Raw genomic sequence first — 24,095 nt, forward strand, 5'->3', positions numbered from 1 at the left:
CTAGGCCAAAAACCTTTATTTCGGGCCTTTTTGCTATCTTTTGCCCAAATTCTATTTAGGCATGTGAGATATGTTTATGGAACATTCCCAATGTTATATCACACTCCCACTAGTCATATCATCCGATTAAATGTCCATTCTTATGTGTAATCCGATGTAGGATCCGATCGAAGTTAGCCGCGAATTACTTCGTAATTCGACGATCGTAGTTGATTTCTAGCTAAACACTACGACCCCTAAATCAATCGGACTTGATGATCTTCTTCATCAATTGTCCTAGCCGACATATTGCTCGCATTGCCATCTTGGTCGAAGGACATCTCCTTCAACTCTTTCAGGGACACGACATATGTTTGAAATATATCAAGATTCATGGCGATCACACGTTACAATCATCATCCTGATATATTTCTCACTATGACTGCGAATCCGAATTGGCCGGAAATAACATATTCTCTTTTGCCGAACCAAACTGCTATAGATAGACTTGATCTGGCTGCAAGGGTCTTTGAGTTGAAACGGAAGCAATTGATGAAAGAAATTAAAAAAAATGAAGTCTTTGGGAAATATGTTGCTCATGTTTATACCATTGAATTTCAGAAACGTGGATTACCTCATATGCATGCACTTATATTTCTTCAAGATTCAGATAAAATTCATATAATCGATCAGGTTGACAAATTAGTTTGTGCAGAATTACCAGATGTGTTAGAAGATCCGACCATATTTCACAGAATAAGAAATTGTATGCTTCATGGTTCGTGTGGAAATCAGAGACCGAATGCGCCATGTATGAGCAAAGGAAAATGCACAAAAGGATATCCACGTACATTTACAAATGCCACCACTCTTGGAGAAGATGGATATCCAATATACCGTCGTCGTAATGACGGTCGAATTTTTACGGTAAGAGGGCAATCAGTTGACAATAGAAATGTAGTGCCTTACAATCCATATCTTTTTAGGCTATTTGATTGTCACATAAATGTAGAAGTTTGTGCGAGTGTACGATGTGTGAAATATATTCACAAGTATATTTACAAAGGAGGTGATCGCACGACTATGATTATTGGTTGGATCGATGAGATTCGACAATACCTTGATTCAAGGTACATTTCCCCACTGGAAGCTGCATGGAGAATTTTCGGTTTTTTATTACATGAAGAGTATCCGCCTATTGTAAGGTTGGTTGTACATCTCCCAGGGATGCAACATGTGCTTTGTAATCCTAATGAGGGAGCGGAAGTTATTCAATCTAGAGTTGCAAAACAAAAATCAACTTTAATGGGTTTTTTTCGGGTTGTGAATCTTATCCAACAGCTCGAGCGTACACTTACCAAGAATTTCCGCAATACTTTGTGTGGCACAAAACTCTTAAAATTTGAAAAGTGAGGCAGAAGGGCTTCGCAATAGGAAGGATGTATTTTGTTAGTCCTAATGCAGGTGAGAGATTCTACTTGAGGTTGTTACTAACAGTTGTAAGAGGGTCAAAATCGTTTGAGTGTTTACGTACTTTTGATGGGATAATCTATGATACATTCAAACAAGCATGTGTTGCACTTGGACTTTTGGAGGATGATGGAGAGTGGAAACAGTGTTTAGAAGAAGCTGCTCGAATGAATAGTGGTCACCAATTGAGAAGACTTTTATACGCTTCTTCTGGAGTGTCATCCATTAAATCCACATTTATTATGGGATAGGTCTGCGAAAGACATATGCGACGATCTTGCGCATGTTCTCCGGGCAACACGTGGAGTTGCAGATCCTACTGAGGATCAAATACTTGATTACGGGTTGTACTTAATAAATGAATTACTGCTAAAAACTGGAAAAAATCTCAATGAACATTTTCCTACTATGCCACAACCACGTGAAATATGGAGCGAAATTTTTGAAAATAGGTTGGTTTGGGAGCATACGCAACTTCGTATATCTCTTCACGAGTCAAATGTAGTTTCCAGTGTTGAACTTCTTAATGATTCACAAAGAGCCGCTTGTAGAGATATTATCGATTCTGTTAACCAGAATAAAGGACTTATATTTTTCTTAAGTGGTGCAGCTGGAACAGGCAAAACATTCCTGTACAATACTTCAGCTGCAAGTTGTCGATTTCGTGGTGATATAGTCATTACTGTTGCATCTTCGGGCATTGCTTCGTTATTATTGGCTGGAGGTAGAACTGCTCACTCAACATTTCGTATTCCTTTGGATGTACACGAAGATTCAATGTGTAACGCTAGTAAACAATCACCACATGCTGAGTTATTTAAGGAAACGAAACTTATTATATGGGATGAGGTACCAATGCAACATAGGTATTGCGTTGAGGCTGTTAGTCGCACTCTTCAAGATATTCGTGATGACGATAGACCTTTCGGAGGTATAACAGTTGTTTTGGGTGGCGATTTTCGTCAAATACTTCCTGTAATCCCAAAAGGTATAAGAGAGCAGATAGTTGGGGCTTAACTACAGAGATCACCTCTTTGGCATGCGATTAATGTGTTAACCCTTGCTCAGAACATGAGGTTAAGATCTGATGAACCTGGACACCAAAATTTTGCAAACTTCTTACTCGGGGTATGACATTCTTTAATTACAAATTATTTATATTTTTGTTTTCAACATACATATATAATATATGAACTTGCAAGGTATCTTTTCACTTTTTGTAGGTTGGGACAAATCCATAAGAGATCCTAGATTTACCAACATCTATTAATAGAAGTCGAAGTCTCCATGAACTTATTTCAGCTATCTATCCTGAATTACATATTAATGGAACCGTAACAACAGAATATTTGACTGACAGAACAATTTTTGCTGCACGCAATGAAGATGTATCTGTAATCAACGACGCGGCTTTGAGTGTATCTCCCGGAGAAGTAGTAACTTATCTTGCTGCAGATAAAATGGAGGAAAGCGAAGTTAACAACTACGCTTTAGATGTTAGCTATCCTAATGAGTTTCTTAATTCTTTAAATCCTGCAGGATTTTCACCTTTTAAGTTAGACTTAAAAGTTGGGTGTCCCATAATGTTGTTACGAAATCTTTCTCCTAAAGATGGATTGTGTAATGACACGCGGTTGATGGTTGTAAGATGTTCGCATCGTGTGATAGAAGCGAAAATCTTAAATGGAGATAAAGTTGGTAACTTGGTGTTTATTCCGAGAATTTCTCTAACACCTACCTCTTCAGACTTCAACGTCCAATTCAGCAGTCGCCAATTTCTAGTTAAACTAGCTTATGAGATGACAATAAATAAATCGCAGGGTCAATCTGTTAAATTTGTCGGGATTGATTTGCGTACTCCTGTATTTAGCCATGGGCAGCTATACGTGGCTTTATCAAGATGCACTTCCACCACCAAGTTACATGTATTACTTCCTGAAGTTGAACCAAATACCACAACAAAAGTGGTTTATAATGAAGTTCTTTTATAAATTTATTTTATTTATTTTCAACGTACATTTAAATATTGTTTTATTTATTGGAAATACTGTGTTCCGCTACGAACATTTATATTTGGCTTAGGAGCATTTATATGGGTTTCTTTCTAAACAAAGTATTATGATTTTTATTTGTTAATTTATTTGTAATAAATTTTATTTGTTGATTTATTTGTAATAAATTTTTGACGAACTAGGTGTCCACCGCGCGCGCCCTACTGGCGCGGTAGATCCCTTTTGACTAACGCCATTGTGAGAATAGACGAGCTAGAATTTAGCGTAGGTTGATGATGTAAAAGTGATATTTATAGACCGAGTTCAACAACATACATCGAGTGTGCATGTGCCGCAGTGTTCATGCACACCATTGTCTATACACAAACCGTCAGACGTCACACGCGTCGTGCATTCACCCAGACGTGCATGCATCGTGTGCCCATTTTACGGCTGCTACTAGATTGAATATACTGTTGCCAGAAGAAAAAAATGCATGTACATCGACAAACGTCGTCCATCCAAAAGTACTGTTACGATGATTCAACATTTTTTAAGATTATTATTTTTTTTAATTTTACTTGGAATTAACAATATATTATCTATTTTGTTATGGTTGCTAGGTGCTACTTTAGTTATCTTTCAATTTCATTATAACTTTAATTATTATTTTTTTACAATGTGTGGACGGTAGAAAATCACACAATTAATAGATCGTCGATTGGTGGGCCACCGACAACTTGGGCTCTAGACCTCGAGACGGACGAAGTTCCGGTTGGACCTGTAGACAGACAAAAAAGAGCAGAAACTGTGAAGTCTTGGGGACACCGGGATGGTGTATTGCCAAGGGCACTCCGACGGTCAAGTCAGCGAACTATAAGTAAGGTAAATATTAATCGATTGAATGCTGAAGGTGTCACCGTGTTGTATCGTCGGAGGATGGCTAGACTCGTAGAGTGGCCGGAGCTTCGACTCTACGGGATAGTTGGTCGGATTGATCTCCTAGAGCAGGTCGAGAGGTCGTCTCGATCGGAGATTCTGGATAATGGAGAAGTGGGATGTAACAAGGACTTTAGAAGGACTTCGAGAGTGATGGAGCTTGAAGATATAATATCGTCGTCTAGAGTGATCCCCTAGAAGATTACCCTTCAAGTCTTCTGGAATTCGAATGTCGATTATCGTCGTCTAGAGCACTGATCAGAAGATACTAAAAATGAGAGAGAGAAAAGTGTTCTGTAGTTTTCTAGTCGGTATCTGATGCCTTTGGAGTCTGAGTCTCATTCTATTTATAGGCGACTGATGGACTCGTGGAGTCTGTCAGATCCGAGATAATTGAGGTCGAGGGTGACCCCAAACCCTAAGGGAGACTCGTTCTTGGCCGTCGATCTGTCGCCTGGAGTAACTCGATCGTACGATTACGCCACCTCGACTTTAGACTCTTCGTAGTCTGAGATCGCCTAACGGTACTTAAGGCGACGTGGGGCTTTAGAGGGACTTCGTCGAATGAATACGTGGCGAGGTCTCCGGAGTTGAGATTGACTCGGTAACCGGCAGGCTCGGTTGAGGGCGGCCAAGGGGTGCTTGGAGTATTGTTACTTTTAATGGGTTATTGTTCGTCTAGATGGACGTTCACAAGGGCGTAGAGCTGTTTGGACCTTTAGTTGGCCGAATTCCACGTTGGAGAGTGTCCAACTAGTAGGCAAGTGGGTCGGGCCCAAGTGACGGAAATTCGAAGTAGGCTCGGTCTAGGCGACCTTTAGACGAAGTGGGCCCAACACGATTTTTGACCACTACACAATGAATACTTGAAAACTAAATTTTCACCGTGAAAAAAAAAAAAAAAAAAAACTAGGTTCCCACCGCGCCCTACGGGTGCGGTAGATCCCTCTTGGCTAACGCCGTTTAGGTTTATTACGTCCCTATTTTGAAATCACGTACTGCTTTTGGATGACAGGTAAACGCATGACACCAAAAGGTGTGAAAATGGGTAGCAATGTGCATCCACTTTTTGGGTAAGCTCGACTTAACGTGATGTGAACTCACGAAATAGATTCCACGTTACACGCATACTTGGAGAATGATCGAAAACACTTTAGTCGTAAAATGGGGACGTAATAAACCAAAACGGTGTTAGCCAAGAGGGACCTACCGCGCTCGGGCGCGGTGGGAACCGAGTAATATATAAACAAAATCAATTTTTATTAATCATATTCCCGACCAAATCAAACAATAAAGTAAGGTGGAGTCTCTACTAGGAATCATATTGAAGAATAATTGCTCTTGATAGTCACAATTATTTCATGTTCGCCAACCACAACTTTTGTGTGTCTTGTCTATAATAGTAAGTTCAAGGGGTAAGCTCAATTACCCATCTTTGAGGGTTGGGGGGTTGGAGGGTTGGGGGGAGGGAGGGGGGAGGGGGTAAACTCAATTACCAATTAGTGACTTGAGAATAAGCTCAAAAAACCCAAAGAAATCATAATATTTTAAAACCCGATTTTTTTGTGACGGTTTATAGTTAATGGATTCACATATCTAAGGGTGAGCAGCGGTCGGTTTTTTCGGTTATGGTTCGAGCCGGAGCCGAACCAATAAGTGGCGGTTTGACTAAATCATCGGCCGAAGTCGAGTCGATCATTCGGCCGGCTTACATGGTTCGACTCGGTTGATCGGTTTAACCGAACACAATTTAGAGAAAATGACAAACTAATGTTATTCATTTCATTGGATATATGGAAAATAAAAATTAAGAGTCCATCGTACTTTTCCACCATTACATATACGGAAAATAAAAATTAAAAATTCATCGTACTTTTCCACCATTACAAACGAAAAAAGAAGTAGAAGTGCGAATGCAAAATAAATATTTTTAAGTTACTAAGAATGAGTTGTGGTACTTAGAACATTAGTGAAGACTTACCTCTAAAAACCTTTCAATCAAGTTGAATAGGTTGTGGTGGACGAAGCCAACAACAACAACTAGGAAGGAGGACAAATTTAGACTTGGAAGATTTGATTATGATTTTCCTAATTTTTTCCCTTATTAACTTTAAAAAATAATTATTTCTTCTTTCCAAAGAGTTCGGTCGGTTCGGTTTGGGCGGTTTCTAGAAACCCAAGCCGAGGCCAAACCAAGTCGATTTGGGTTGTTCGGTTTTTCGGCCGAACAGAGTCGAACGGTGATCGATTCGGTCCAAAAATTGATCGGTGCGGTTCGACTTGGTTTGGTTTGGCCGATTGGTTCGGTTTTTGCTCACCCCTATGACTATGAAAATAAAATAGCAACTGAACAATAGAAAGTAGAAACTGGGCTATAACTCACCTATTTTCAGAGATTAATGGGCTATAACTCACCTTTTTCAGAGATTAATGAACGCTATCAACCACAAGCTAAGGGTTAGGTTGGGATTTGTTCATGAATTCATCCTATATATTATGCTTGGTGAGTGTTGGAATGTTACATGGATACTTGTCTACTTAGCCCACAACCGCAAGCCACAAAACATAAACTTGATAAGATATAGTTCAAAAATTTGGAACTATTTACGGATTTTATGTTCTATTTTGTGAAGATCATTATGATTTATGACTAGGGGGGCTTAGCTACTTCATGTAATGGATTAATAGAAACATGATAAATACAACTAAAACCTAAAAGGGAAACAAAAGTCTGCTACACTTTTTTTTTGAGGTACAAGGAAACACTGCTACTACTAAGAGTAAACAAAAGTCTCCATGAGGGTTGCTGTTTGTGATGTAAGGTCCATTTTGCCAATGGATGGATTGTCAATGGATGTTCCTGCTTAGATGTTGAAGGTGATCAACAATGCTTTGGTTATCGTTGTCGATGTGAAGATATTCTATTCGATTTTCTATTGCCCATCTTATGGTGCGTAATATTGCCTGGCATTCACATTCTTCTGGGTTTCGTCTTCGGATTATCTCAGTTAAGTTTGCTACATTTTCTTGGGATATTAAAATGAAACATAAGCTTCATTCCCCCAACAAGGGTCAAGATTATTTTCCAACATTTTTAGATAGGTTTTGGTTGCAGCTGATTTTCAAATGATCTCCTAATGAGAAGAGGAGTCACTGGATTTTAAAGATCCCAACTGTTATTGGACGCACCCCAAAATCTTCTTTCCCCCAACATGGAGTAATACTGAACGCACTCAATCTCTAGAGCCTGCCTTTAAAATAAATGGACACGCTTTCAAGATTTAATTGGCGGGCCTGTAATATTCTTGTTTGACATGTTCTTCGCAAAGTACCGTCATTGAAGTATGCAGAAAAGCAGATGAAATAGGCACTATTTGATGATTTGTAATATTGAGTTTGGCTATCCAATTGACACTCAAAAGAGAAGGTCTCGGAGAAGAAATTATTCCCATGACCTCTCTGTATCCTCGACTAATTGCTTAGGTATATAATTATATATAATATATGTAGATATATAACACTCTAAAATTCAAGAGGCCAGACATTCCATTCATGAATCATGAATGGACATTTTCATTATCCTCACGTAAAACATTTGCAGATTTATGGCCAAATCAATTCTAGACCTTGTTGGGGTCTTATCATAACTTATAAGGGTCTTGCATGGCATGGCCATTAAGACATTGGTATGACCAGTAAAGGTCCAAGTATCTAAATTCATGGCAGTAGAAAGTTACTTCATTAATCATAATGTAATCAAAGTCGTGTAAGATGTTTGATTTTATTCCATCATCAATGAAACCAAAGTTCTTTGTGAAAAGAAAATGTTCTTCAAATAGTCTATGTTAAGATATGATATGTATCTCTTGGTGGATATTTGTAAGGATGGAATAATTACATTTTTGTAGATTTTGTGCATTTGTGTTGTTAATGTAGTTCTAGATTTAGGTGGTATTTGTTTTCTAAAGTCTTATTAGTTAGTAACATGCATAATTTATTTTTTAAATATAATTAGTTTCTTGTGTATTTTCATTTTTCTAGTAAAATTAGATTTGAAAAATGTCTTATTCCGAGTGCATAGATTTTTGCGTGTCAATTATAAACTAACTAAATTTGAAAAAGAATCATTTTGATGTCCATTTTACTAAAAAGATAAAAACACATGAACTCATGTTAAATATTTAAAATGAATATATATATTTTTCCTGATTCAAAGGTGATATTAAGAATTTGATATATAACTTTAGAAGGAAATTGCATATCTATGTATATATCAAGAAGATATTGACATTTCCTTTGGCTTCACTCAAATGAATAAGAGGCATCCATCCAACATCTTTTCTATTATCACATGGAAATATCATTTTCTATTTTTACTAGCAATAATAGAGTTGGTGGGTACTTTGAATTGCTTCCTTGTAGGGTAGAGAGACATGATAGAACTTTTGTGAATATCATTCACAATAATACCACATGTCTTTAGTATTGGTTTTTGTCTTATGATCTCTTTATCTATAGTTCCAAAGAGTGACCAAATAACTTAATCTTATTTCAAGTACGTAGTAGCATGTATATTCTATATATTCTTTCACGAAAGAAATCACAATTCAAATCTTACTGTTTCAAAGAAAAAAAACGTTAACTAAAGAAATAAACGATTTGAGCAGAAATCTAATAATAGTGTAAATTTCTATTATATGGAGTATAACTAATTATGGTGTGCCTTTGAAGGTGCCTCTCCTTTTTCACTCAGGCCGCCTTCACTCTTAGCACTTCTCGTGGGTCTCAGACTCTTCAGTCTGAGGCCAATGGACCAGGTAGTTCGAGGCACTCGCACTGACTTTTGTCCGTGTTGTTGAAGTCTAGTACGGATTATTTCCAGTACGAATGCCCTCGAACTTGCCTAGTCTATGTGGCGCGATGAGAGAAAGCATGTATGATTAAGAAAGAGAGGGTCTACACACGCTCCCTTGATTGTGAGTGTGATCATGGGAGGGGCAATCTCTTAGATTTGTTAGGATAATCTCTTAGATTTGTTAGGATAATCTCTTAGAATGACTCACTTCTAATCCATTAATTCCCAACTCCCCTAACTTAAAGCAATTGTAAAATAACCTTAATAGAAAACTCAAAAATGAAATAAAAGAAGAGAAACAACAAACGATCTGTTGTTTTATCATTCACTCTTTTGAAGTTTGTTATCGAAAAGAAAAGGTCCAGTTGGAAATTGATGCAGTACTTTTACTGTAAAATTACTCCCTTTATAAACTTTTGTAGACATAATGGACATTCTCTAGCTTCCAGCTAAAGAGAATGTTTTATGAATCCCCCTGCATGAGTACGAGAAGATTTAATTTGCCCTCGTTTTAAATCTTGTGATTGGTGAACCAACAAACCCCAAATGGGCCATGCATAATCACATCTAATGCAACTCTCGACAAAAAATCAATTAATCAAATGTGTCAAATATGAATTGACATTCTTTTTCTTAGGTGTCACTATTGAGATATTCAATTTAAAATACTTCTCCAATGCAATACTCAAAAAATTCAACGTTTACTTTAGATTTACTCTTCATTTTTATTTTAATATAAAAGACGATGATGTGAGCCAATTGAGATACTCAAAAGAAAACTCAATTGTTTTCTTTTGAGTATCTCAATATTTATTGGTGTCACATACTCACATTAATCAGATTGACTCCCGTCAATCTAGTTTGACTAGAGCTACATCGCCTTATTTCTCATGTGAGTATGGAATATGTTTTAGTGGATTATTACCCTATCTCTCTTCCTCATCTTCTCCATCATCCATACAAAATCTAGACATTCTAGAAATCCCATTAAAAAATGCTATCACACATCTTTCCTACCTACATCATCTGGCTATCATCGTTGGTTGGTGACTGCTCAATATCACGGATTAGTCAGACCGAGTTAGTACTCTCTATTGTGTTGGTTTAGATCATCTCTAAAGTACAAAAGACCATGGATGTAGGGAAGTCTAAAAAAAAATTGGGTATATGCTTATTAGGGTGTACCCATTGTGAATGAAGATTTATCTACAAAATAAATATATGATCATTTCAGAACCCATTATATCACTTTTGGTTGAGTTACGTACAGCCATTTGGATTACAAAATGAAACTAGGTTTGTTCAGACTGGTACCAATCTGAGTGAACATAACAATCCTCCAATCGCCTGCTAGGAGAGCTAACAGATTGGTTGATTCTTTCGCCAAAGGTATGGTCGATAAGTCGATTCATGGTTATGTCTCGACGACCTGATCAACCATTCCGAACCATGTACTATTTCTATTTTTGTTTTATTTTTATTTTCCAGATCTTTAAATCAAATGGAATTCCCTTTCCTACACCACAAACTTTAGACCCTTGGGATTTCGAAAGTTCACATATATATGGTGAATGAGTGGCATGTTGAAGTAAATGACACATTCATGTTGTTCTCCAATGAAGTCTCCTCTCACTGCAACTAAGTCACTAAGAGAACGTTGGGCAACTAAAATTTTCGAGTGACAATATATATTTAAGTGAGAGGCAAAGAGTCAATATCGATGTGGGTGAGTATTTGGTGACTAAAGATGTGTTTGACACTGGAGACAGGCTAGTCGAATCGACTAAGAAAATTGTCCAATTTAGAGGATCCTTGGAGGAGAGGGGCTAAAAGCCCCCGGCTAAAGTGTTATAAGCACCCGGACTGCACATGAGACATCTCACAATTTGTGCTTTGATCGGGTGCCTTTGGATAGGTGCTTTTAGCCACACCCTCTTTTTTTGAGTTTTTTTTTTTTTTTTGTTGAGACTTTTGAGTTGCTCTATCTATAAATTGTAGCGTCAAATCCGGAGAGGTTGCTTACCCTAGTGGCCCACACTCTCTACCTTCATTTTTGATATACATAATAGGCATGTTTAAAATCCACACTCCTCATTGATTAGGCATTGTGCTAATAGAGTCTTCTATCACTATTGGAAAATGTTGGCCAATAGTCAATGGTCATGATCTCTTTTGGTAGCTCCTATTTGATAAAATTTGGCCCACTAATAGGTAACCAATAATACATTTCAGGTAATCCCTACCATGTGGAAGCATTACAAAAAAACCAAGTGAAAATAACATAAGAAATAAAAGTATATAGGGATTGTCACATATATATGACTTGTAACAAATAGGAATCCAATTCCCTCACTCTTATTATATCTTGTTTCATTCATCATTTTCTATGTTGCTATCTTCCTTATCATAACAACGTCCACTAGTATCACCTTTCTACTATCCTCACTACCTCCTCCACTACCTTCTCTAACATTCTATCAACCTATCATTTCTATGTTAACTCATCATCCATTAGAGTTTGATGCCAATCAAATTTATTTAATTAATTAATTAGATTTATAAGCTCTTACTAGTTTGGTGTAGTTGTCTTTCTACTCATTCGATTTTCGTTTAACAATTACTAAATTCCATCTACCAATCCAATATTAGAGTAGTAAGTAGTTGTTTAAATGGAATTGATAATCACCAGAATTATCCTAACTATATATTTATGTCCTTTGGACTAAGCATGTCATGTCATGTGAACAACTTGAAGTTCGAAAATGTGTCCAACTTATCTGTTGCACCATTTTTTTATTTCTATTTCTTTATTGCGCTAGTTGATTCTTTTATGCCTAAGTACACGTCTAACTTTGAGTTCAAGGCATGGCACAACCTTGGACTATGATCTTTTTTGAGCCACCAAAACCTACAAATAAAAGTACATATATAATATACTAGGGACATACAAAGAGAGAGATGGTGATATAATTAAGAGAGAGCAAGAGATTAAGAAGTTAAAACGTATAGAGAAAGATGAGGAGACATAAACTTAGACTACCATCTCCTCATCTTTCTCGGCAGTTATATTGGCTATATCTATACATGCATTAACTGTGATACTACTGAAACTTTAGACCATGTTATGTTACACTGCAACTACGTCAGAGCTATTTGGTTTCGCTTTCAGGTTAGAACAAAACAGTTAACCACGGTAAGGCAATGGATACATCAATGGAAAAAACTGGACGAGAATCCAACTACTTTATATGATAAAATTTTATGGTTTATATGAAAAGCTAGGTGCGAAAATTGCTTCACCACTCAAAAACAAACTCCAATACAGATGATCAACCGAATTAACAACGACAACCACACCACTCAAAATCGAATCCATACTAACCAATAAAATTAAGGAAAAAACACGACAACAACAATGGAGACCTCCATCGACACTATTTCTTAAGATCAACGTAGACGCTTCTTTTACGAAACTCACGGAACCGGTTGGAATAGGTTGCATTATTCACGATGACGAAGCACAATTTATCATAGCGGTAGCATACACAGTTAGAGGACAAAATGCAGAAGAATGTGAATGTCTAGCGATATACTACGGCATCTTATGGGCTATCCAACTTCAAATACAACATGTTCACATCGAAAGCGACAATCAGAACATCATCAAACACATCGATAGGCAAGACGTGAATTCACTGGCAGTCTAAACAATATATCTCTGAGATTCTCAAACTCAAGCAACATATCATAGATATCAAATTCTCTTTTGCTCCCAGGGATTGCAACTCTAAAGCGAACGCGCTAGCTAAATGGGGTAGGAAACATCTTTAGAAGAATATATGGAATCTAATCCCACCTTTTATTTCTGCTTTAGATTAAGACTTTCCTCCATGTAAAAACTTGGTTTTAAGTTTAATATATCTCATCGAAAAAAAAGTTTATGGGTTTACTTTTTAAAGTTAAACAAGACTTTTAACAAATGGTGACTTGATGATGTAAATCATGAAACCCTAAGCAGAGGCTATTTTATGTTTAAGGATTTTTAAATATTATCATTTCCCAACATTTATCTGCTAAAACAATTCACATATCACCACTAAGTTACCCATTGATTGATAACCTAAATAAAGAGGTCAACCCTTTTCTCTCTATATATTTTATAGAATATTGAATTTGTCATCTTATATCTTTTGTTTAGAAAACCCATTTAATCAGTTAGACAAAAAAATTAATTTATCTTGATAGAATTATTATCAATATTAAAATATATATTGTGCTTTAGATTGAAAGTTGTTTTTCTTGGTTCAAATTAAATCGGCTTAAGGAAAAAATTATACTTTATAATTTGCATTGTGTTATGTTTAGTTTAAAAGGAATAAAAAAATGGATTGGTGTTGATTGGATAATCAATGTGAGCCAAGTACTAGAGGGATTGGACAGTCTTGGTGGATTACCTAGACCAACCATTAATACTAGTAATCTAATCACATGTATGTATAAAGTTGGTGGTTGATATGCACATACTAAATGAGATTAATGTAAGAAAATATTTTACATTATATATCAATACGATCGAGACAGGTAGATGCTTCACAACCCATCATATTTTTAATTTTCTGATCCACCTTTACTTTTTCATCTTTCAATCTCACGCGTATTTTATAAATATTCATGGCCAATATTCTTCTAAGACCAAAATGAGTTGGAGATTAATGTAATTTGAATTTATTTTTGCAGAAAATACATGGCAAAAATACTGCACTTTGCTTCTTTTAGGTAACTTCAAGTCAAATGATTCGAGGCAAAACAAACTACACCTGCATTTGTTCTTTTATTCATTTCATTTAAATGTGGTTGAATCAAAGGTTTTAAAAGATAGGATCAATGAGGGGGGGAATATGAGTCGGAAAAAGAATTACATGCTGAGTCTAAAAAGTCAAATTCACACTGACCAGAAAAAAAAAAAAAAAAAAAACGTCAACAAATGTTTGCGCTAGAAAAAGTTGTTTGTTCGAGTGCACTAAAAATCGTGTTAACATAGTTTCCATGCACGTCACATCATGTACATTGACACCATATTTCTCCGATGCACTGTGAATTTCCAAATGTCCTTGCCTTCATCTGGTATTTTGCACGGTAAATAGAATCCGTGCATAGAGCATACCTTTGTACACAGTACATTTGCAATACTATAGATAATTTTTATTTTTTGGGTTGACATATTCCACCTGCTCCCGACACAGTCTATGCGCGTCCGACATGACCCGTGGGAACTTGGCCCCGACTCATTTACTGTACATATAGTTTACGTTTTTATTCTTCGAGGTGTGACATTATCACATTTGAACCTAATTTTTAACCATTTCGAATCTCACATTTCAGCCACGAATCTGACATTGTAGACTGATTAACTTTGTTATTTTTTGTGACGTAGATTTTTTCTTGTTAAATGATTATTTTATAGGCGATTTTATTAAAGACAAAGATTTAATTAAAGATAACGGTAGCCAGAGAGTCAATGCCACAAATAGCCTAACCTATTGCAACAAAAAAAAAAACTCCAAATCCAACATTTTATTTACAGATGATAAGAGAAAAACCTTCACTAATCCTAATTCCAATTCAGAATAATTTAGGAATTTGATCAAGAAAACAACACCATTTAAATGGTGTAAGAACCCTAATGGGGGCTTGATGAGTTCTTTCCAAAAGAACCATTGAACAATTGCGAATTAGGCATTGGTCAATTTTCACTTTTTGTTATAAAAAGTATTGAGTTTGGTTTGAGATCTAGAAAGATAACTCTGTCTTGATGATTTTGGGAGGAAGAGAGAACAATTAGTTTTTTTTTTTTTTTTTTTTTTTTTGAGAGGAGGAATACCTCAAGCCTCTATATACAAATATACATATGTGTTGATTTCATTACTCCAGTGGGCGGCAAATTATATATAAAAATAGATGGAAACACTTACTTGTTTCCTCTTGATTATACTCACAGCTAGACGGGCCCCTTTGATACTTATGTATACCCTAATTGTGACCTAATTTCCAGAATATTCCTAGCGGGACAAAATTAGTTTGCTTTGGGTCGGTGGCGCCATTCCATTGGAAAGAATTTTTATGTAGTAAAATAAAAATTCCAATAGAAATATGGATTAGGATCATAAAATATGATTGATGGATTCATTTGTAATGTTCTTCAGCCAATTGTAATTGAAATTTTGATAATGTATTTTCTCATTTAATAATTTAATTGAGTCCTTAAAGCCACCCTCAAATAACTTAGAGTTTATCTAATTCTATCTTTACTTTATGTATATTTAAGTTCAATAAATGTCACGTCACACGACATTATAGTTAGAGAGTTAGAGGGAGATCTAATTAAGAAATGTACATGATTGTATGATATAGATAGTTGTTGAGTTATATAGTGTAAATGTGTTAGAGAGAGAAATACTGAATGTTCATGAAAGTGAAACTCAAAGTATATTTAATGAAAATAAACACATATTATCTTTGTATTTTTACTTTCTTGTGATCGAATCTGAGACATCTGAACGGCAGAATGGACATCCAAATTGCGGAATGAGTGTTCAAATACTACACCAAACAGTGAAAGACATCATGGGTATTTTTTTTTTTTGAATTGGTAAGCGTGTGCCTCGAACCCTTGACCTCTAAGTTGGAAGACTTACCTCTTACCACTTGAGCCAAGGGTTGTTGGCAAAAGTTTGTATTCTATGCGTATTAGAAAGGGGCCAATGACTTTGAGAGGGCCACACAAACCGCCCAAACAGAGAATATTCCCGTAGACAAATAAAAAAACAAAACTTGCCTGTATATTAGTATCTTTTTCCTATACGACCATGGCCTTACTTTTTTTTTGTTGAAGTCGACCATGGCCTTACTGAAAATCAATAATGTATTCTCTTATCCACATGGCACCTCCCCTCACCACAAAACCTTTTTCTCTTAATCATATTTTATAATTAAAGTCTCATCTTAATCTTAGTCGATATATTATACAAAGTACTTTAAGAATATGGATCGTTTTCTTATTAAAAAATATTATCATAGAATTACTTTCTTATAACAAAAGCTTTTATTTTTATTCATTTAAAACAATAGTAGTATTTGTTTTGAAACACAACTGTTCTAACATAAATCACAAGTTCCATGATTTTCTCTTATAATTATTTTTCTTTACCACCATTTAATAAATACTTATATTTCCATTATAACAATTACTATAACATTTTAAGTTAATATAATCTACTTATTTAGTTATTTTTTGTTGAAAGAATCAATTTATTTAGTTGAACGACTAAAAAGAATACTATGTATTCATATCCGTGGTTTTCACTACCGTACCCATTTTTTCATGTATAATTGTTTTTTGTAATCGTTTTACTGTAGAACCTTATATTCTTGAGAAATAAAATTATGTTATATCATTATAAATTATAATGATGAAAAGTGATAGGAAAGAAGAAAAACTAGACATGTTTTGGAAAAACTCTTATGTGACTTGATGTTATTCGTGTTTTCTAAGATTTTGATCCACTTAATTAATCACGAATCTAAAGGGCCTATTGTTGGATAGATATCTTTGGCGAGTCCTCTTGATAATACTGTAGTACCATTTAGATGTACAAATGTCGTAGCAGGGGCAGGGTTAGTCAAATCATCTGCAGGTACAGTAGAAGGCATTATGCCTAATCAGGCAAATACTTCGGATCCTGCTTGGACGAAACGAAAAATATTGTCGACAAATAGAAGGACATCTTGTTCATTAACATCCGGGAACTATTCCTCCATAGTTAGGACAGTCAAACCAACTCTCATAGAGCTCCCCGTGGTTCATTCGTCTAACCATAGACTAGAGCTACTTTGGATTCTGCAATATTTTGTCCATTAATCACTCCAAACGCTTTCATCTCCATGTAAAGATCATTCCCTGGAGGAGTACGTTCGCCTACGAATCACAAAAAACCAAATAGAATTACTGTCCAAATTCTGCCTAGTTTTTCTTGTTTCCTAACTATTCGAAAATGAGTCATGTGAGTTTGAGTTCACCTAATATAGTTTGAGCTCTAACTTATACACCATTGATCATTCATCATCTCTTTCTCTCTTCATATCTTGTGCACTCTCTCTCTCTCTCTCTCTCCTACAAATTCCCACCAAACTACACACCAGCCGACGTCATCTGATAATGAAACACACACGGAATTAACCCTTTCTCTCTCTCTCTCTTTTAAACCCACTTTTGACCTTCTCCAAGTTGTATATAAATACTACCTCCCCCCACATCTTTAGTTTCTCACACAAAACCCACTCACATCTTCAACCAACAACAACAAAACTCAACGACCTAAATTAACACTCTCTCTCTCTCTAACCCTATCACCAAGAGAATTAGTATGCCGAAGGTTAAGGTTTACCCAAATGCCGTAACACCTTCATTATTTTCACCACCAACAACTCCAAAACCAAAATCAGATTCAAGCGTTGAAGTTTTAACGGTTTGGAAAAAATCGCTTCTCTTCAATTGTAACGGTTTTACCGTTTATGATACAAAAGGAAATATCGTTTTCCGAGTTGATAATTATCTCGCCGGTAATAAAACGGAAATCGTTTTAATGGATGCTTCTGGCAAATCTCTTCTCACTATCCGCCGCAAGGTAAGAGAACCACTCTCGTGTAAATCTATAACATTATTAAGGTTATTTTAGTCATTAAATGTATTTTAACGTCCGTTTATTTTAACAGAAATTGAGCTTAGGAGATAACTGGATGGTATTTAACGGAGAGAATACCGTTAATCCAAGATTTACTATGAAGAGGCACGTGGGTATCATGAATTCAAAGAAATTGGCACAAGTATTCACCGTTGATAGTAAAGGTGGGTCTCAAAATAAGAATTTGATGTACGAGATTGAGGGGTCGTACGAAAAACGGTCCGTCGCGGTTTATGATAACAAGAGAAGAATAATAGCAGAAATCATAACAAAGGAGGGGAAGAGTGGTGTATCATTAGGTTTTGATGTATTTCGTCTTATCGTACAACCTGAACTTGATCCAACGGTTGCGATGGCTCTTGTTATGATACTTGAACAGATGTTTGGATCTCGACGGTCAAATTCTCTTTGATCGGTTAGGATTGGTCGAGAATGAACGAACGGTCAAGATGATGTTATCGTAGTTGAGTGATGTACGAAAGCATCTGATATACTCATGAGTCATTGTATGATTGTCAAAATTTTTTCTTAGACGAAAATGCCCTTTTCTACTTGAGGTTTGATCTTCTCTTTTATGCAAATACATAGCTTTCATTGTAAATAATTTTCGGAAAATAGACAAGAAAAAGTTCAATAAATGAATGATTTCATATTGTCCTCATATTGTCCTATCACTTCATCCCTTATCGAATTTCTAAGATATTCAAAGATTCGTCATTTCATTCGGTAGTGTGTTGCCCTAAACTTCATTATTGTGATGATTCTCAACGAGGAAAAGATGTGGATTACATTTATAACTCATGATAACACTAGAGATATTTTTGGGAATGTTTGTAGGTGTCAAATCCATTGTTATACTAACATTTCTTTATGAAAAAGTGATAGGGAGCCGAAAATGTCGACCGAAATCGCTTCGATTTAGAGAGAAAATCAAACTTAGGCCTAATTTGTTTCGTTCCCCATCATTTTTGTTTTTTCAGTAAGGAACCTTTCAACTAGGCCCACTGGTCCAGTATATACGATGGCTATGTGAAAGGAGTTCTAGTACTTGGGCTAGTCTATAAATAACAAAGGTTGGAGTGCCTGTAAAGGGTTTTGTCATCCTCAAACATAGGAGCTCACAATCTCTTCAACTATTCTAGAGAAGACCCGAGCCAATTTGTTTTTCAGTAGACGCACTTTAATTACCTACCAGAACCGTAGCTAAATTGGTCGTTGAGGTGCTAGCAATGGGGTTACCATCAGAATCATACAAATGAGTGTGTGAAATGCGAGCTCGCCAAACTGGTTCGGTCCTGTAGCAAACCTAACGTAGCGTGCAAGAGAGAGAGTCAGAAACCAGTCAAACCACCACGAATTGTCCTAACAATCGCCACTGCCACCTTTCACACTAATCACCACCACTGCTGCAGTTAAAAGAGAGTGAGACTCATTTAGAACTAGGGGTGTACCGTGTACTTTTAGTATCGGAACCGACCAATCCGATGCAAACGGATTTGGGCGGTTTGAGGACTGATCCAGTGATGGTTCAGATGTTAAAAGGTTTAAACCGAGTGGTTTGGATTGGTTTATGGATTTGGTTGACGAATAACTGAACAAAACCATTGATTATTATTTCCCTAATAGCCCCCAACTTTGTGACCAGCTTCCCGCCTAGCCCCCTAAATTAGCAAAAATACCCATATGGCCCCCTATTTCAGTTATCTTTAACTTCCGTTACTCTCTCTCCTCCATCTCTTTTTCTCTCTCTGCCAAGTCACGCCACATCATCTATCACGCCACATCATCATCTTCTCCGGCATAAGTCGTCGGCCGGCCAAATTTCCGGCCAGCGACCTTAAATTTAATTTTTTTTTTTAATTCTCTCTCTCTCTCCAAAAAAAAAAAAAATTCTCTCACATCTCTCTCTCTCTAAACTCCGGCGAAGGGAAACCCCCTTCGCCGGAGTTTAGAGAGAGAGAGAGAGATGTGAGAAAAATTATTATTTTTTTTTTGGAGAGAGAGAGAGAGAACAAAAAAAAAATTTAAGGTCGCCGGCCGGAAATTTGGCCGGTCGGCGACTTATGCCGGAGAAGATGATGATGTGGCGTGATAGATGATGTGGCGTGACTTGGCAGAGAGAGAAAAAGAGATGGAGGAGAGAGAGTAACGGAAGTTAAAGATAACTGAAATAGGGGGCCATATGAGTATTTTTGCTAATTTAGGGGGCTAGGCGGGAAGCTGGTCACAAAGTTGGGGGCTATTAGGGAAATAACCCTTATTTTTATATATTATATATAAAAACTAGGGTATAGCCCGTGCTCTAGCGCACGGACAGTTATATCAATCACATTTAACAAAATTATTGATGAAATCAAGCAAATTGTAATAAACTTATCTTATCCAGGAATGTAATATTCGATACAAAACATTAATATCAAGATAAACCAACAATCTTATAATCATTCTTTTACATTAAAACAATCACAGCGCAAACAAAAAACGCAGCATGTTAAAAATACCAAAGCTAACCTATTCAAATTAGTAGTTTAACAAAAAAAACCTATTCAAATTGGTTAAAAAGTCACCTTTGTTGGGATTTGGGAAGGACTATATTATAAATTTTGAGAAAGACTTGTAGACAATATCCTTTATTAAGAAAAGATGTTTGTCCCAGTCGGCATTTTCTTTCCTGTTTTATTATATAGATATGATGGGAATGATGGATGGTTGAGATTCAATAGTTAAGTTAGTTCCATCATAATATTCTCATATAAAAAAAAAATCAAAAAATCAATAAGAAAACTATGTTTATGGTCTTTTTTTTATCTTCCTTCAATGTTTGAGAATTTATGTCGAATTAATCACGCACATGTAGACTTAATCGTTTGTGGCTCAATACTAACTTTCACCATGTCTAAAGTACAATTATAGAAGATTTTTAAGTCGAAAATGCAAAAATTTGTTACAGTAAGATGTTACAGGTGGTTCAATTATCCAACCGAACCAAACCTTTCATGCACAATTTAGATCATTAACCGAACCAGAACATGAACGGATTGGTTCAGATTGAGATTTGAAATAACCGAACCCTTCGGTTTGGACTTTGGATTGGCCCAAAAAGTCGGTTATCCAACCGAGTTCACCCTTATTTAGAACATCTCCAATGCCACCTAGGACTTTAGAGTTAAAAAAACATTCTTCTCAAATAGAAAACTCAATTGAGATCTTAAGAATATGATGTGGAAGAATTTAATTTTAAGATGTCTCAGTTACAAACTCTATTTTTGAGATTTCTTTTCAGTATCTCACTATCTTACTCGCTAAACTTAATTTTAAGACCAATTGAAAGTGTGTCTCTCTCAACTACTTTTTCCTATTAAGTGTACTAGGATATATCCCGTGAGTAATATTAGTGTTAGTAGGTGGGTACCTTATTTTATTGGATATGACGAAAAAGAACAAATTCTATGAAATAATATAATAGGTAGGTTTAAAAAAATTTCTTTAACTGAATAAGAACCATTGGTTTGTGGCTTTGAGATCATGTCAGATTCTTCCAACTAAATAAATATATATAAAACCGACAACAGTTTCTTCAAAAATAGAAATATGAAGACTCATAATCCACGTCAATTGCACTGCTCATATTTGACGAAGGATCATACTACAAATTACGAAAGACTCCTAAACAATATCCATAATTAAAATTTTTATGAGTGTTGCATTGGAAAAGGACTTGAATTCAAAGACACTCAATTTAGCTATATAGGAAGATAATCTCAACTAAGACTTGACACACAAGTCAATTAGAGTTTTTTTTGTTGAGTTTTGCATTACAAATGCTCTTAGGAAGAAAGTTGAGTGCATTATTTAAAACTTCCAACGAGGAACAACTTCTAACAAGAGGAAGCAGCATTGGGTGGCATGGTCAAAGATCGATCAAATTGAGCAAGAAGTCAAGAAGTTTGAGTATAAAGAACAGAAAATTGATGAACAAAGCTCTCATCGAAAACTGGGTGTAGAGATATGGTAATGAGTCCCTTAGCCTACGGAGAAAAGACATTGACGATAAGTATAAGGGTATGACATCTTCATGGTTTTCTCAAGAACAAAAAGCTTCCATTTATAAAGGTCCATGGAAATCCACAACTTTTATGATTCCCGATATCTAAAAAAACACCAAACGAAAGACTGGACCAACAAAGGTTCCTTCAAAACCAGATTTCTCACTCTGTGGAGAACAACAAGGAAAATATATGCAACCACAAAAGAAAATATAAGGGAAGATTCCAGCGATGATATATGGAACTTCCAATTCTCCCGTCCTACCAATAATTAGTGACTGAAAATTTATCGACTCTCCTTACTGATACGTCTGAAGCTATTATCAAACTCAAATCAAGTTCAAACTCTCGAGTTTGGCTCCTTGATTGTCGAGAATTTTGTGTTAACTCTCTCTATATCAAGAACTCGAAAGCAATCGATATTCTCTGAAATAAATGTCCCCAAATAGGTTTGGCACGAGGCATTTCCTTCAAAAGTTTCATTGCTCCTTTGGGATATCATTCATTAAGTTGTCCTACATAGGCTTATAGGAAGACGTTTCACTGTGCCCAACCGATGCCCAATTTACAAGATGAATTCTATAACTTCAACTCATCTTTTCCTCAAATGCCCTTTACTGTCAAGGTTTGGAAGCTATCTATTCAAACTTCAATCTTCTTAACAATACCGCTTCAATCACCGAGCTTCTAATGAAACGGGTGCAGCATAAGATTCTAGATGAAAAGATCTTTACTAAACTATGCAGTCCCCCTGCCATAATCTAGTTGGTATGGCTCGAGAGGAATAACAGACTTACTAAAACTTTAAAAATTGACATTTATTTGATTATTATGTCAATTACTACAGTCTGATCGTAGAATTAATCTTGACTTGTAATTACTATAAAATATAAAACCATTATTCAAAAACCCTATAGGTATTTTAAATATAAATATAAATATAATATATTTATATGAAAAAATATATAATTAAAAATAACAATCCATTTATTTGAAATAAAAAATAATAATAGTTAACTAAAAAATTTATAGGAGATCTCCACATTCATATTCGGATTCTGCGATGATATATCGACGATAATATTCAGATACCAAGTGGACTATCCAAGATTTCATTATACTTTTCGTTTAGTAATAGTACAAATATAATTATTCCTAAATTAAAACACTGATCCGACCTTAGCTCAGTTGGTAGAGCGGAGGACTGTAGTTGTGAAAGTCAATAGCCATCCTTAGGTCGCTGGTTCGAATCCGGCAGGTCGGAATTCAATTTTTTTTTTTATACCAAAATGAAATCTTTCTCACCTCATCTTCACAGTAAATAAGTGAACGTAAGCTATTTTTCGATTAGGATGTCTTTGGGATGGTGAATAAGGAATTTAGGGTTTATATCTAAAGGGCTTCTAGTAAAAGGGAAAAGAACAACAGTTCACATTAACAAACTCAAACCAACTAGTAGTTTTTACGAGTGCACAAATAATGGCCTTCAACTCTACAACAGTTTTTACGAGTGCACAAATAATGGCCTTCAACTCTACAACACTGTTTGGTTCGTCGAGTTTTTTCCTTTGATAATGTTATATTCCTTAAAGGATACATTACAACATCTTGTCCCCCAATCAGTCGTGATTATATTTTACAACATTGATGCACAAAGATAGAGTGAAACCTAAATCAGTCACTTGGTACCCCTCTAATGAGAAAATGAAAGAAAACCACTTGGTTGCTTACTTGCTTTGGTAGGTCCTTCGTGACGCGTCACACACAAAACTAGATTTGTGTAAATTTTCTCTCATATTCACTCTTCTATCTCTGTAAGTCTCATATATAAGTCTAATTTCCTCAATTCCTTATTTCATCTCTCATTATCGATTTACAAAACGATTACTCCTACACAAATCGCTTAGCATGCATTCTTATCTATTCCCTTATTTTTGTTGTAAAAAAATATTCTATTTTCGATTTTACTTTTAAGTTTAGTCCCAGTGGGAACACTCTCTCACTGCCAAATCTGAGGGACGTTAATTTTTTTTTTATTGAAAGAAATTTGATTAGTAAGTTATTATGTTGCAAG

General features: G+C 35.7%; 2 protein-coding genes and 1 non-coding gene across 3 annotated transcripts; all 3 read left to right on the plus strand.

Moving 5' to 3' along the window:
* Nucleotides 1-372: 372 nt before the first annotated feature.
* LOC147549809 (ATP-dependent DNA helicase RRM3-like) lies at nt 373-3,440 on the plus strand. The gene is made up of 3 exons (XM_086668389.1): nt 373-1,109; nt 1,701-2,437; nt 2,752-3,440. Exons 1-3 carry the CDS (start codon nt 373-375, stop codon nt 3,438-3,440), a joined length of 2,163 nt encoding a protein of 720 aa, XP_086524515.1.
* Nucleotides 3,441-17,105: 13,665 nt separating this feature from the next.
* Nucleotides 17,106-18,636, plus strand: LOC147549810 (protein LURP-one-related 8-like). Its single transcript, XM_086671614.1, has 2 exons — nt 17,106-17,918; nt 18,007-18,636. Exons 1-2 carry the CDS (start codon nt 17,658-17,660, stop codon nt 18,385-18,387), a joined length of 642 nt encoding a protein of 213 aa, XP_086527740.1. The 5' UTR covers nt 17,106-17,657; the 3' UTR covers nt 18,388-18,636.
* Nucleotides 18,637-23,194: 4,558 nt separating this feature from the next.
* TRNAY-GUA (transfer RNA tyrosine (anticodon GUA)) lies at nt 23,195-23,285 on the plus strand. The gene is given in 2 exon segments: nt 23,195-23,231; nt 23,250-23,285. It is a non-coding gene; the product is annotated as a tRNA-Tyr (tRNA).
* Nucleotides 23,286-24,095: the final 810 nt, after the last annotated feature.

The sequence above is a fragment of the Eschscholzia californica genome, unplaced genomic scaffold (genome assembly GCF_041429995.1).
Source record: "Eschscholzia californica isolate CP2 unplaced genomic scaffold, dmEscCali1.0.p SCAF_3, whole genome shotgun sequence".
Lineage (NCBI taxonomy): Eukaryota > Viridiplantae > Streptophyta > Magnoliopsida > Ranunculales > Papaveraceae > Eschscholzia > Eschscholzia californica.